Source organism: Xiphophorus hellerii, chromosome 16 (assembly GCF_003331165.1).
Source record: "Xiphophorus hellerii strain 12219 chromosome 16, Xiphophorus_hellerii-4.1, whole genome shotgun sequence".
NCBI lineage: Eukaryota > Metazoa > Chordata > Actinopteri > Cyprinodontiformes > Poeciliidae > Xiphophorus > Xiphophorus hellerii.
The window spans coordinates 17,696,066-17,710,208 of NC_045687.1; the positions used below are offsets into that span (position 1 = coordinate 17,696,066).

At 36.8% G+C, this 14,143-nt stretch overlaps 1 protein-coding gene across 5 annotated transcripts in view; it reads left to right on the forward strand.

Moving 5' to 3' along the window:
- Positions 1-14,143, forward strand: part of clec16a (C-type lectin domain containing 16A) — a 35,772-nt gene that overhangs the window by 19,304 nt on the left and 2,325 nt on the right. For all 5 annotated transcript variants that reach the window (XM_032587531.1, XM_032587533.1, XM_032587534.1 and 2 more), the window contains 7 exons: positions 1,000-1,044; positions 4,391-4,441; positions 4,559-4,687; positions 4,924-5,044; positions 10,449-10,600; positions 11,080-11,284; positions 12,620-12,790. In XM_032587531.1, the coding sequence (XP_032443422.1) occupies positions 1,000-1,044; positions 4,391-4,441; positions 4,559-4,687; positions 4,924-5,044; positions 10,449-10,600; positions 11,080-11,284; positions 12,620-12,790 (874 nt within the window). The remainder of the gene's footprint in view (positions 1-999; positions 1,045-4,390; positions 4,442-4,558; positions 4,688-4,923; positions 5,045-10,448; positions 10,601-11,079; positions 11,285-12,619; positions 12,791-14,143) is intronic.

The window sequence follows — 14,143 nt, forward strand, 5'->3', positions numbered from 1 at the left end:
CTGACAACGAATTCCAGATAACAGGAGCCAGAGGTTTTCTTGTCATGTTGCTTTTCTAGAATCTGGGTTTCTAGTAAAGTGCTTACTTCTTGTTAAGACTCATTATGAGGCTGTCCTTAGAATGTGAACAGACCTCCCTCCTTCGTCCAAGAGTCCAATAATTCATAATTCATTTTGTTTACTGTCTGTGGTTTCTGTTCCTGTTTCATCAATTTATGTTGCTGAATTCCAGGATATGCTTAACAACAGATAAAGATTTCAAAGGAAATTCCACCCTGCGGTTCCAATATTTGAAGCAATAATTGATTAGGTCTCCTCTCGGAGTGTAACAACTCTTACAGCTGTTTTTATTTTTGTATTAATTAATATAAAGTACCAGAAAACGGATTGTATATAAATCATAATTGCATCAAGCTTTTCCTGTTGGATAGTGAAGCAGATATTTTTAACTGTACAGTCAGTCTGGACTTCTTACAGGCAACAACTCTCAGGTGTTGTATTATCGAAGGCAGAGGCCGTTACTGGCAATGTATAGATTCTCTGATTGTTAAGAATCATTTGTCAGTCATAAAGCCATACAAATAGACATCATTAGATTGACCAGTTAATATTTAAACCTAATGAGCTTTAAGTAGATTGTATCTGATTTCTATTTGTTTTCCTTTTGTAAAGTTCCCTTTGTAGGTAACTGTTGTTCCTATAAATAAGCTGCAGTGACTCACTAGTTGATTCAAAAGATTGTTGTTCATAAGCCAGTGTTTCTTAGGAACTGCATCGGAAACGCGCAATAGGCTTTCCCACTGAAGCTTCACTTACCAGTTCTACGGACAGTGCATCTAGATTTCTACAGTATGTGTTGATTTCCCTGAGACTGTGTCATGTTACACTGTTTGGAATTGCAGGGAAACCCTAATATGCTAGGGAACATTGTTCTGTGAATGTTTTGAGTTCACAGAAAAAAAAGCAAGTAAAAACAGAGTATCATGTTTGTGTTTGCAGGGTGCCAGAGAAGAAAGTCTGCATTTACTGCGGACCTTTTACAAGGTAATTACACAAACTACAAATCTCAACAGCACACTTTTGAACTGTGTGAATATACACATGCTACATGAAGTTTTATTATACGCCTTTCTAATCTTATACCTGCACATGCGTTTACAGTGCATTCAATTAAAGACGGGTATCATCTGAAATGCTTTGGATTCCAAAAGTATTATTTTCATTCTTTCATTTTTGATTTGTGTTGCAAAGTAGGACTTCAGGTCGCTGAGACAAGAAGCATTTAGTATTTGGCAACCAGTATTTCAGAGAAATTGATCTTGGAAGAAAAAGGAACAACCAAATTTCTTGTGTTGCATCCAGATTAATCCGAGAACAGCCTCATAACAGAAACTAAGTGAAAACCTCCCAGTTTCCATCTGACTAGTCGGTTGGTTATAATTGAAAATAACCCCCTCCTGAGAAAAAGCTTTGTCTTCGCCTGCAGATTAGAGTTAAAGTGTTGGCATTTTGTTTGTTCTTTACAATTAAATGTAAAGTTTCATTTTTACTTTCACTTTTGATTTGATTCAATCTGGATATTGTTTTAGAATCAGTTAGATGATTTGCTTTTCTTTTTAAAATGAAAGTTTTCTTTTGGTTTGTTTCTCTTTTAAAAAAAAGAAAAAAAAACATACTAATTGCTGTAAGCCTGAGTTTTTAATCATCAGGTCTTTGCACCAATTTGTGTTGAATGTTACTAAAGCCAGAGAACCTTATTTGATGTAATCTGGGATATTTTTGGAGAACAATGGCTTTCATTGTTGCGTGCTATCAACATTGCTCATCTTTGTGCAATATTCCAGTCATAAATGCTTCAATTATGACACTATCACTGTCTCCAGATCTGCAGATGGTCTGGCCTTGACTGACTTTGATCTGTCTATGCACAATTAAGTTACTGATTTAAAGAGTATATATCATATCTTGTTAATTTTCAGTGCCAGAAATCTTTAAAGTCTTGCAAGAATAACATGTAAATAAATCACTTTTGGCCTTTTTATAGTTTTTCAAAGCCCATTTTAAAAAATGCATGACTATTAAATCAGAAAGGAATGAACGTAAATGGGGAGATGTCGCTTTACCACCTGGAGACTTCATAGCAATCACAGAACAGATTATCTTCTAGACAAAAACACCATTCTGATAGTAATATGTGAAATGGGTGTGTGTCAGCTTATTGATAAATCATTGAAAGAGTAAATGGAGCACTTGTCCTATGAAGATTATTCATGCAGGAAATGCAATAAGTTCTGTGAAAATTGTTAGAAAAATTATCTAAGTTAGACCCAACAAAAATTTTCAAATTCAGAGAGCGAGAAGGAACAAGCAAAGCCTGTGAAAAGAGGACAAAAGAGAGTTGTTGTTACAGATAGTACAGATTGTAAACAACTAGAGCCTGAAGGCTGCTGCAGTTATTTGAGAGCATGTAGCTTATTAGTGGGGGGGGGACTTTTTCTCAGGAGATGTATCTTTTTAGGTACTGGTAGTCATTACATCTGTTCTTATCCACAGATTCCACTAAATCAGTGATTGCTGTCCCATCATGCTCCTTATGTTTAGCTATGTGAAGTTTTAGCTGCAGGTTATTTTCCAATTGTATTTTAACCAAATGAATGAGGGACTGTATGGCTGCAGTCTGATTTTATCTGTATTTTAACTTCCCTTTCATCCACCATATGTGTAGCTTTAGTTTAGGGACTTTTTAGGGCCAAACACCATGCTGTTGTGGGGATTTATAGACTTATAGTGATGTAATGGATGATGTTTGATGTTAGATAGCCACTATAAGCTTTTAAATTCCTGAGTAGGGTTCTCGTTCGCTTGATCTCCAAGCTTCTGAACTAGACAACTCTACACCTGCCCTCCGTTTGGATAAATAACCATTACAGTCTTCACTGTATGATGTCAATTTTTACCTGGTGGCTATGCTACCAGTTGTTTTGTCTTCGATGCACATTGCGTCATGCACCCATATCACATTTACGCAATCTAATCATAATATCATTCTTCAACAAACTTTCAGCTGTGTTCTTGGTGGTCATGTGATCAGTTTTTGTCTTTCACACTTTTCTACATTTTAGTTTTCATCACATAAGATATGTAGCTATTGTGACTTAAAAGCTGGCCCACTTGCAAGAAGAAAATCTTTAACAGTTATGTTATAGTTTTTACGTTATTCTTTTAAAAAGGGGAGTGTGTCTAATGTTCAACAATTGGTTGAAAGAAATCTGTATAAGGTACTTTCTTGTTTCTATGTAGTATTTCAAAGGCATAAATTTAATTTAGAAAATACTTTGACTTTATCCATCCATTGTCTGTACCTACTTATCCTTGCAGGGTTCTAAATAGGAGGTGGAAAATATTGCTGCTGATGTAACATGGTGATTAGATGAACATATACTTCTCAGTGTACATATAAACAAGTAACTTGGCATTCCTTGGCTGCCCAGAGGTTCTTCTTGAAACAATTTGTCTCTGGTCCATAATGTTCAGTTTTGACTTATGGCGCCTTTTATTCAAATGAGTCATTTGAAAGTTGTTTTCCAGCTGTCATGGTTAATTGAAGTGATGAAACTTATAGATTAGCATCATGTTTTGTCGGCGGAGGAGGCTTTTTTTTTAGTTTTGGTTTGACATTCTCTATGTCTGACTTGTAGTTACCCTTACGATACAGAAATCTCACCTTGTTGAGCTGCTGACTAATTTTAAAGCAGATAAGGACCAGCAGCAAAACCATAATGCAGTCCAGCCTTCAAAGTTTTGGGTTGCATAAAAAAGGTGGAAATAGCTCATTATGTTGAAGTTGTGCATTCCATCTCAATTTGTGACCAAGTGGTAAAAATAAGGACAAAAGTAAAAATGAATTATGGGCAGAATCTCATTTTAACAACTGCCCATCTTTCCTCATTCCAACGTATGGAAGAAGTACGGCATCTCGGTGTTTTCTTTCAGGTTCTTCAAAACAGATTTTTTTATGGGAAACCATCAATAAACATTTGCTTTCATCTCTAGATAGTCTAATTGGTGTTTTTGATACATTACATTTGATAAAAATGTTGTTTAAAAAAGGCATTTTAAAAAAAAAATACTAATTTAAAAATGTACGAGACGAACACATTGTGTAGTTCAAACCCAAATCACTGTATAGCTGTCAGTTCAAGATATATAGTCATAAGTACAAAAACACTTATCTTCAGTCGATGTATTTAGATCTGAAGCTACATAAATATGGTTGCATGCTTGGCGTTTTAACATATTGATGGCTTAATATAATTTATAAATGTCTTATGACTTGTGTTTTAACATAGTTTCTGAAGCAGCTTTTATGTTTGTTTGTTTTTTGTCACAGGGTGAAGAAATCTTTCTGGACATGTTTGAAGATGAATACAGAAGCATGACGGTAGGTTAACCTTAGTTACTCTGCTAATAATACATTTGAAAAGCATCATCTGTAAATTAAACTTTAGTTTCCAGGTGTTTATGTTTCTTGTCACTCATCGTGGTGTATTTGTTGCAGAGTAAACCTCTGAATGTGGAGTACCTAATGATGGATGCCTCCATACTGCTGCCGCCCACCGGCACCCCTCTGACGGGTATCGACTTTGTAAAGAGACTACCTTGTGGAGACGTAGAGAAGACCCGCAAGGTTTGTCAACACAGATGCCTCCACATACAGGAGCTCAGGGCACTGGTTGTAACATTCCCGGCAAAACAAATCTTAGATTTTCTCATAAAAAGGCTCTAGTTTTCAGTTCGTTGATAATGTCAGTGCGTTAATGTCCTTTCGTATTCTGGAATTTTCTTTTTCAAACACCTGCTGTGATTGCTCCTTAAATACATTCATCAAAGGTTTTGTCTGGCACCTCTTTGTTCCTCTTTCAGGCTATTCGAGTGTTCTTCATGTTGAGGTCATTGTCACTTCAGCTTCAGGGAGAACCAGAAACTCAGCTCCCTTTGACCAGACCCGAAGACCTAATCAAGACAGATGATGTCTTAGACCTCAGTAAGAGTCTCACACTCAGGCTTAGTTTTAGGAGTGATGTCATTAATAAGTTGAAAGTAAGTGAAATCTGACCTCAGAGTTACTCAAGCAAAAATAAATTGGTTTTCCTGTTGAGAGGGGGCTTTTTAGAGTTTCCTGCACTCCACAGTTAAAACGCTCCGATCTGACAAAGCTGTCGCTGATTTTCTCTGCTAAGGAAAGCAGCCATTCTAAAACACAGTGCAGAGTTTACAGATGCAGCATGCAAAGATCAACAACCACAGCGATGCAGAGCTGAGCACACACACATACCCTCAGCAATACAGCTTCCCACACACTGATAACCTGAGCAGTTTTCTTTCACCGTACACAGGTGTGTTTTGGAAACTCGTACGCGGTTAGCTCTACAGCTGCACAGTAATGTGAATCAGTCCTGATACTCTATCATTTATTCAGTTCACAAACTTTGCAACCAGACATATAACATTCTTATATTTTGGCATTTGCATTTTTTTTGTTTTGTTAACGTTGAAAATAATTGAACGATAACCGTAGATTATAAAAAATGTTTATATGTATTAACTGTAAAGCTGGTGGTTTTCTTGTGATCATTTACTTTAGAAGGCCTAATTACCCTGAGTGATCATTTACTATAGGAACAATTTTCAGGGTCAAAGCTCATGTTTAGCTACATTTTGATTTTCTAACCTAATTTTATGGCTTATAAAAACACAAATATCATTTAGATTTCTCCATTTATACGTTATGTTGTTTATTAAAGTTAAAAAAGTAACGAGTTTAAACTTAATTCCTCAGGTTTATCAGTGTAATAAAGCAAACTATTACAGACATTTGCAAAGTCAATGCTAAACTTTCAGCTTCTTTTTATGTTTTTATTGGTGTATTAAAACGACTGCTCTGAGGACGCTGCTACGTACTGTGAAGGAGAAGTTATCTCTGTCATCAGTTTCCTAAGCTCAGTCTCAACATGACCATAATGCCAAAAGTATTTACATCACCTAGACATTTTCGTGTTTTTTATGTTTAAACAAACTTTATTGTATGTTTTTTTGTGGGCGGAAGCATTTTATTAAACAGACCAACACAAAAGTAAAAATTTTGAAGTTGAAAATGTACTTTTCTTGTTCTTTCCAAAATATCTAAACACTTTGCTGCACGTTTGTATTCAACCTTTTATGTCAACACTTTGCAGCTCTTCCATAGCTACCATGGCCCTCTTGCCTGCCTTTTTTATTTGTAACTTCTACCTAAGAAATGTCCAAAGGTTTGCAGTTCTGCCATACTATATAAATTGAACACTGTTTTTAAAATGGCTAAACGTTGAAAGCTTTGTTGGCTGTGAATGCTCTTACCAGGTGTTGCTTTGCAAGAGTTTTCAACAACATTGGGATTGTCTGCACCTTTTAAACGGATGAGAAACCAGATTAAACCACAGAGGAAGTTCTGTCCCTTGACTTATATCCGCTTGCACATGTCCATAGATTTGATGAAAATTATAAAAAGCATACAGATTTCTGCTTTGAGGATCCGTTTTGAAGATGTGTGTTTTTTTTTATAGATCTCATGGGTTTTCTTTGGTATTGGTGACTGTGCAATCTGTGTCGTATGTAGGTAGCGGTGGCCTTTAAATGTTATGTTATCTGTGGTGAGTCAACTAGAAAAACATGTCTGGTTGCAAATTGTGGTGTCAAGCTGTTGTCTGATAGTTCTAACAAACCAGTGACACAGCAGTGCATTGTCTGTCGCCACCATCTGCTTTATCTTTGTCCGTTGGCAGTTAGACTATTTTGTAGGTTTTATATTTCTGACTGGACATGATTAATAGATACCATCTTAGGACTTTCCTTATTTCATTTTTGGAAAAGGAAATAAGATAAAAGGAAAGACTTTTGACAGAGAGATAAAATATAGCCCAAATATCTCACTTCTGTTTTACTTTCATCTCTAACTCAGTGGCTGAAACTCTTGTGTTCTGATTTTTCCAAATGCCAGTCGAAAGAGGCTGTGGCAGATCTGGGTTTTGACAAACCTGTGAGGTGTCTTGTGGTTTGACTTCCTGGAATTGATGTCACTGAAAAGATGATCTTCAACCAAGTGTGTAGTAATAATGACTCCGAGTTGCTAACAGTTGATGAAAAAAAATTGCTTTCCTTGTTTGACTGTATTTGTAAGCTGGGTGATTATCTAAGAACACATTCTTAGTAATTGCAGGCGGAGGGGGAGGGTTTTTTCCTGGTGAGTGGGAAGAATAACCTCTTCATCTCCCACCCATCTCCCTTGTGTGTTTTTTTTTTTTTTTCTGACCATTAGGTTGCCACCACCTACATTCCACCTCCTCTTCTAATAACTTTTGAATCATGGAGCATTTCTTTGTCTCGACAAGTTTGGGGAGTTTTGGAGGTGAAAGGTGCTGTTTCATTTTGGATATTACCAAATTTCAACAGGTTCAGGTCAGTGCGCTGTTTGATAAGAGAAACAAATTTGCTCAGACGACTTTAATGTAACGCTCTCAAACATGAACAATCTGCTTAAAAGATAAGTGGAGATTATTTCAGATTAATATAAAGTTTGAGGACTTTAACCCTTTTATAAAGAATCACTTATGACATTTAAATTGAGGGTGTGTTACTGCATCAAAATAATACCTGAAATGTTGCTCTGATTCTTTCATGCATGTTGAGGCATCCTTGAATCTCCCATGGCAACCATTCGGGGTTGCCTAACCGCTTGCTTTCACAAAGCACCGCCTAGTTACCTAACACTCCTCCTGGGAGCTGCAGTCCCCTTCTACTTCCCCACACAGATCCTCCAGACTGGGAGCATTAGAAAACACCTCTTGGAACTGTGCAGCTGCTGAGCTTATCATACAGACTACTTCTCATTTTAAAGTCTCTAAGGATGACTGTAAACAGCATAATGAAGGAGCATTGTTGTGATGATGTACTGAAGGCAGTTTGTTAAAGAGACAAAAGCCAATTTCAAATCGTCAAATTACAAAGTTAAATTTCTTTTAAGCTATTTTTCTTTTAAACAGCTTTTTCACAACAACTATAACAATAAAGTAACAGTTACTTATGGCATTATGTGCCTGCAAATACAATATATCTCACTGTAGTCTTGTTGGTCACTCTGTTATGATTAACACGCCCAAGCTGATCCCACAAGTTTTTAGTAGCGGTGAGAACGGCGGGCAGGTCGTTCCATCCTCTCCACTACCAGATTTTGGAGGTAGTCTGATAAGCCTCGCTCTGTGGGGGGTGAGAAACGAATTTATTCCTAAAAGTTGAGATGTGAAATCTCCACTAGTTGAAGAATCTCTTTTCAACGCATCTAAAGTGCCTCCAATTATGAGGGCTTGGTTTTTCCTTCGAGGAAGATGCTGCACCACTCCACTCTCTTTGGCAGTGAAGATTTTCTAACCATTAGTGTCAGTAAGCGTTATCGGTTCATTTTGTTGTTTTAACAAGTTCCCTTATTTTCTGTGCCAAGTATTTATTGAAAGTGGATTACCCTTACTTAGTAGGACCAACACAACTTGTTTCCACAACAAAGTTGTTGTAATGTTTCCACAACAAAGTTGTTGTAATGTATTCACAACAAAGTTGTGATCACATTACAACTTTGTGATGAGTTGCTTTGATTGCTCAAGAAAGGGTGAGCTGTACAGATACTATGTTTGTGTGAACTTTTGTTGTAAAAGCTCCTGATGCCATATCGACCTTTTGTTTCTCAGAAAAAGATTTTGTATATTTCTAAACCACTTCCTCCTTTTTGGAGAGTGAAGATATCAAATCATCTGCCAATGCATGGAATTGTATGTTTTACTTTATAGTAGCCAAGTTGGTCATGGGGTTGCTTCCTTGCCAACTTTTTGTGGCAATAAAAAGACTCAAGGAAATAAAGATACAATCAGTTAGCCTAAAAGATGGCGCTAGATTGTAATCGGAGCAAGCAGACCACTTTCTGTCAAAGCTAAAATAAGACACTGGGGGTGGTATGGTTTTTCCCATTTTGTCAAGGGACTGAATCTATTGAACTTCCCCTAATTTCTTTGACCATTTAAATATTAGTATACCCTTGTTACCATTGGAAACCAAGGTCTACCTCTCCTGGTGAAGGTACTTTTCACTGGTTTCTGCTTCACTAGGTGGCATTCAGTTCCTGGCAGTCCCCTTTGATCTTTAATCACACCACACATTTTACAAGCTCATGCATGTCTGTACTCCACACCCCACTGGTCTACTTGGAAACAATAAAACAGTAATAAAAGTTTTTGTTGCTTCCTGTGTTTGTACACTAGCAAGATAAAATCTGATTTCCAACGACTTTTTCTGGCCTTGTATGGTAAAACAATTGAATACATTGGAGGAGAGTGGATCAAAAAAATGAGGGAAAAAAATGAGAAGGAAGAGAGAATTTAATCATGGAGTTGTACATCTGGTTTAGCCGGTTTACATTTGGAGAAAGTTGAGCGTCGGCGATATGTCAACCAAAACCAGTGGTGTCAGATCAGGTCATTTGCAGCTTTACTTTGCTGGTTTTGTGGTGCACTGCAGTAAATAATGCACATATGTGGGCTTATCAGTTCTTGTTGAACCTCAGCATGTGGGAGGAAAGCATCTTCTCTGTCCTTTTAAGTGCATCAAGCCGTCTGGCTGCATTGGCCCACTATGCTTCTGTCTGGGGTTTGCGTACACAAATTAGCACAGCATCGTAAAGTCGCAATACAAAAAAAAATATTCCACCGGTCCTCTTTGAGTAACTTCATTAGCCCTCCACAATCCTTATCTTCAACAGGATTGTGTTCCGGTTGAAGAATTAAACAGAAGTAGGCGTTGTCAAGATTGTTTTTACATGAGATGTTGTGTTTCTTCCTCAGAATACCACTGAAGTGTTGACTTTTCAGTCTAACTTTCTTGAAGATTTGCAACTCTGTTTTAAATGGGAATTTGGAAAAGTTAGTGTTGTAGCTGAGAAGTAGGTTTATTATCCCTTAGTTTATATTTTCCTCAGCCTTTTTCAAATGTCTTGTTTTTTTTAATGCAAATGCATAGGACCCCTATTTTCCCCCCAAGTTTTTAAAATATTTTTATTGTTATATTAAAGATTTGCTTGTAAAAATATGATCAGATCTCTAGAACAAGTTAACTTGTGTCATAGATGTGTTGCACACTGAATTTCTACCCAGTAGCTAATTTGGGACATTCCAGATTAGCTTTTTCTACTCTGAACATAATACGACAGTGTTGAGAACACAACATTATAAATTGTCTTAACTAATTCTAAATAAAACTTCAAAACAGAAAAAAATGACAAGAAAAACAATGTTGGTTATCTTTATCTTTCAATCATTTAACAGGTGATTTTAAGAATCACTTTGACTGTGCATCGCTGTCTGTTTCAGATAACAGTGACTTGATAGCATGTATGGTAGTCAGCAAAGATGGCAGCCAAGCCCAGAGGTTCCTCGCTGTAGATGTGTACCAGATGAGTCTAGTTGAACCAGAAACCAAACGTCTCGGTTGGGGAGTAGTCAAGTTTGCCGGCCTTTTGCAGGTAAGAGAAAAGTAGTTGTTGTTTTACTTTACTTTTTTTTTTTTGCATCTGCATACAAAAGTCATTGAAGTTCATTGCATATTTTAATTTACCAGAGTTTGTAGGAGAATTACAATCATGGACAATCCCATAAATATTAGTCATTTATCATTTCACCTCACAAATGAGTAAACTAATTTGAATAATGAGGCACTATTTTTTGGAGTAGGTGGATTCAGAATTGAGTTTATTACACATCTATTAATATTGAAGGCTAAAACTAGCCTTTAGGATTTTTTTCTTCAGAAAAGAAGGAGAAACCCTGATTTTTAAAGCTTAACATTTGCAAATATCTGTCAACTCAGACGTCACACCGAAGTCAAACAAAAAAATGTAAAATGGGGGGGGGGTCTTGGATCTATAAAAGTCCTTCAAATTACCCATTTTGCAGTTTGAAATCGAACCTTCATCATGGTCTTTCTTCCTCCTCCTTTTTAAAGGACATGCAGGTGTCTGGTGTTGAGGACGACAGCCGAGCTCTGAATATTGTTATTCATAAACCGAGCTCCAACCCTCACGCCAAGCCCCTGCCAATTCTGCAGGCCAACTTCATCTTCGCCGATCACATCCGCTGCATCATCGCCAAGCAGAGACTCGCCAAGGGTCGCATTCAGGCTCGACGCATGAAGATGCAAAGGATTGCAGGTGAGGAAAGAAGCCAGATGAAGCTGAGAAGAGAGTCATTATCCACAGTGAAACAAGTCCTCTGCCAACATGGGCTGGAGGGCCACTTCACAGGACAAGTAGTCAGTAATCCTGAAGCAGCATAAAAAGCCAGAGAACACCATCCAAATCGTGAGGTATGGGGGCGGCAGCATCTGCTTGTACAGGTGTTTTGCTGCAGAAGGGATTGGTGCACTTTGTAAAAGAGAGCATGATGAGGGAAGAAGATATTGAAGCAAAACCCAGATTTTAACAACAAAAATATACAACTAAAACTGAAGTGCAGAAAAGAGAACATATCTTGGTTTATAGGGGAAAAAAACAATGGACAGATTATGTTAAGTCAAAATAAACAACTATATTATTAATAATCTTGACATATGGGGCAGATGTGTGAAAGGGGAGAAATCGACAGTCTTTTTAAGGAAACAAGAAAATCCAATTGCAATATAATGAAGCTATATTATATTAAAATGTACTCGATGTATAATGATCAAACTGCTTTGCTGTTTGTGTCTCTTTTTTCTTGTTGTTTTGGATGTTTTTACTAATGATAAACCAAATAAAAGGGGAATATAAGAAAGTACATTAAATAAAAGAATCTCAAACTTTTAAACATCCATAACAGAAGGATGAAAGATTGTTATATATTCAAAACATGTGTTATTTATCTGGTAATACAGTTTCACATAGTATAAAAAGCTAATCATTAGGTGTGTTCTCATTAAATTCATTTAATATAAAGCAACTTTCTGTTAAACTATAAAAGTGTTTTTTTCTGGACTTCCAACATTCATGATGATTATCAAACATGATAAAAGCAAAGTTTTGTTCTTTTCTTTAAATCAACTAAAAATACATATTTTAATCTCTGTAGTTCAAATATTGCACTTTAGAGCGTTATTCTCTCCTCTCTGTCATAATTTGCTTTTATTGGCTCCAGTGTCCCTGCCTGTTAATATCATATCTATTTGTACTGTAAACACAAATCTCTTTACCCAGAAGTGATTTGTACTTCCCCTTACTATGGTCAAATTCTTTAGAAATCCACTCAAGCCCAACAAAACAAATAGAAAATCTAGCTTAGTTCAGCAAATTGAGGAGGATGTGACGCCTACAAGAACAACCACATCTTTAAGCAACAGTTTTGTATTTTGTTTTTCCAGCATAGTTGCATAGAAACAGCTGTGCATTTCTTGCAGTCTAATGAAAAATAAAAACACGTCCTTTTTCCGACATAGGAATTAGCTCCTTTGCCGTGCCGCAGTACCATATGTTTATACTGTTCTGTCTTTATTCCTCTCCCCGTGCATTCAGCTCTGTTGGACCTGCCGGTGCAGCCCAGTGCTACGGAGGTGATGGGTTTCAGTCAGTCTGCCAGCCCCTCTCCCAGCGGCCTGCCGTTCCGATTCTACGAGCAGTCCAGACGAGCGCCCAATGATCCCACTGCAAACAGATCAGTATTTGCTTCTGTCGACAAAGTACCAGGTGACCCACAGATGCTTCCATCCTAGAGTGCTGAGAATGAGAAGGATTGCTTTAAAATGTTTAATTCTGATTTGCTCTGAACTCCAAATAAGTGGAAATCAGTTTGTGATTTGATCTGCAGCATCAAAGTAGAGTGATAATGTTCCATCCTGCAGGCATGAATTAGAGGTTTTATGCAGAAACACTCTTCTGCAAATTAGAGCTGGAAAGTCCCCAGTTCTGGGCTTCATTTGATGCAGTACGATGTAAATAGTATTCGAGCCCCTTGAACATTTGCACGTTTTATCACATTACAACCACAAACTTCAGCCTGAGATAAAGCACAAAGTACAACATAACTGAAGTGGAAAAGAAACAAAACAAGATTGCTTGTTTTCTTTTAAGTTTTATGCAAATAAAAATCTGAAACGTGAGTGATATATATTTATTAAGCTCCTCTAGTTAGTTCTATTTTCGTAAAGTGGAGATTGTGGAAAACATAAGAAATACCTCCAACAGGTGGCCAGTAAAATAAAGATTATAAATCATCCTTAGACACCGAAAACCTAAAAATCTGTTTGAGAACTAAGGGAAGGGGAGATATGATTTCAGAGCAGTTTTTCTTATAAAAACATATTTTCTGGGGAAAATTTTGAAACCCTTTTCCGAAACAGAAAAGGGTTTCAATGGGCATGACCTTTTCAGTCATGCCCATTAAAAAAAGGCATTAAACTGTATTGATAATGACTTTTAACCTCATGTGTAACCTCATTTTCTTGAAGCCTGTCACTCAGATTATTTTTGTGGTATGTCTGTTTTCTTCTGCTCATCTCTGACAACTATACTTTGTGACATTTAGCATACTGAGTAATGCCATTTGTGTCCACTGTGATCATGTCCTACTGAGACTCTGTCCAATTTGCTAAATATTACATTAACATGAAAGCTGCTTGTTCATATTACCTGAAATATGAAACAGTCCTTTGCAATATGATGATTACACACACAGATATTGTGATATTATATTGTGCAGCTTTTTAATGGAGTAAATAAGTCAGAAGAATTAAGGTGAGTCTTTAAAGTTAGAAGATGTTTTTTTTTCACAGAAAGTTTAACTACAACAGTATTTTTTTTCTTTGTCTGAGCTTAATGAAGGACCAAATATTATACTGCAGATGTTGAACCAGTATTTTAACTTCCCCTCCACCCACATGTATGACATGTTGGTGAGTTCTTTGGCTCAACATGTTGTAAGAGCTAATTTTAGACAGACGGGATAACATCCTTGTGAGAGAAAAAAAAAACTCACCAATTGTGTAAGAAAAGTGAGTAAATCAACTGAATTTTAAATAATACCTTCTTACTCATAGTGAC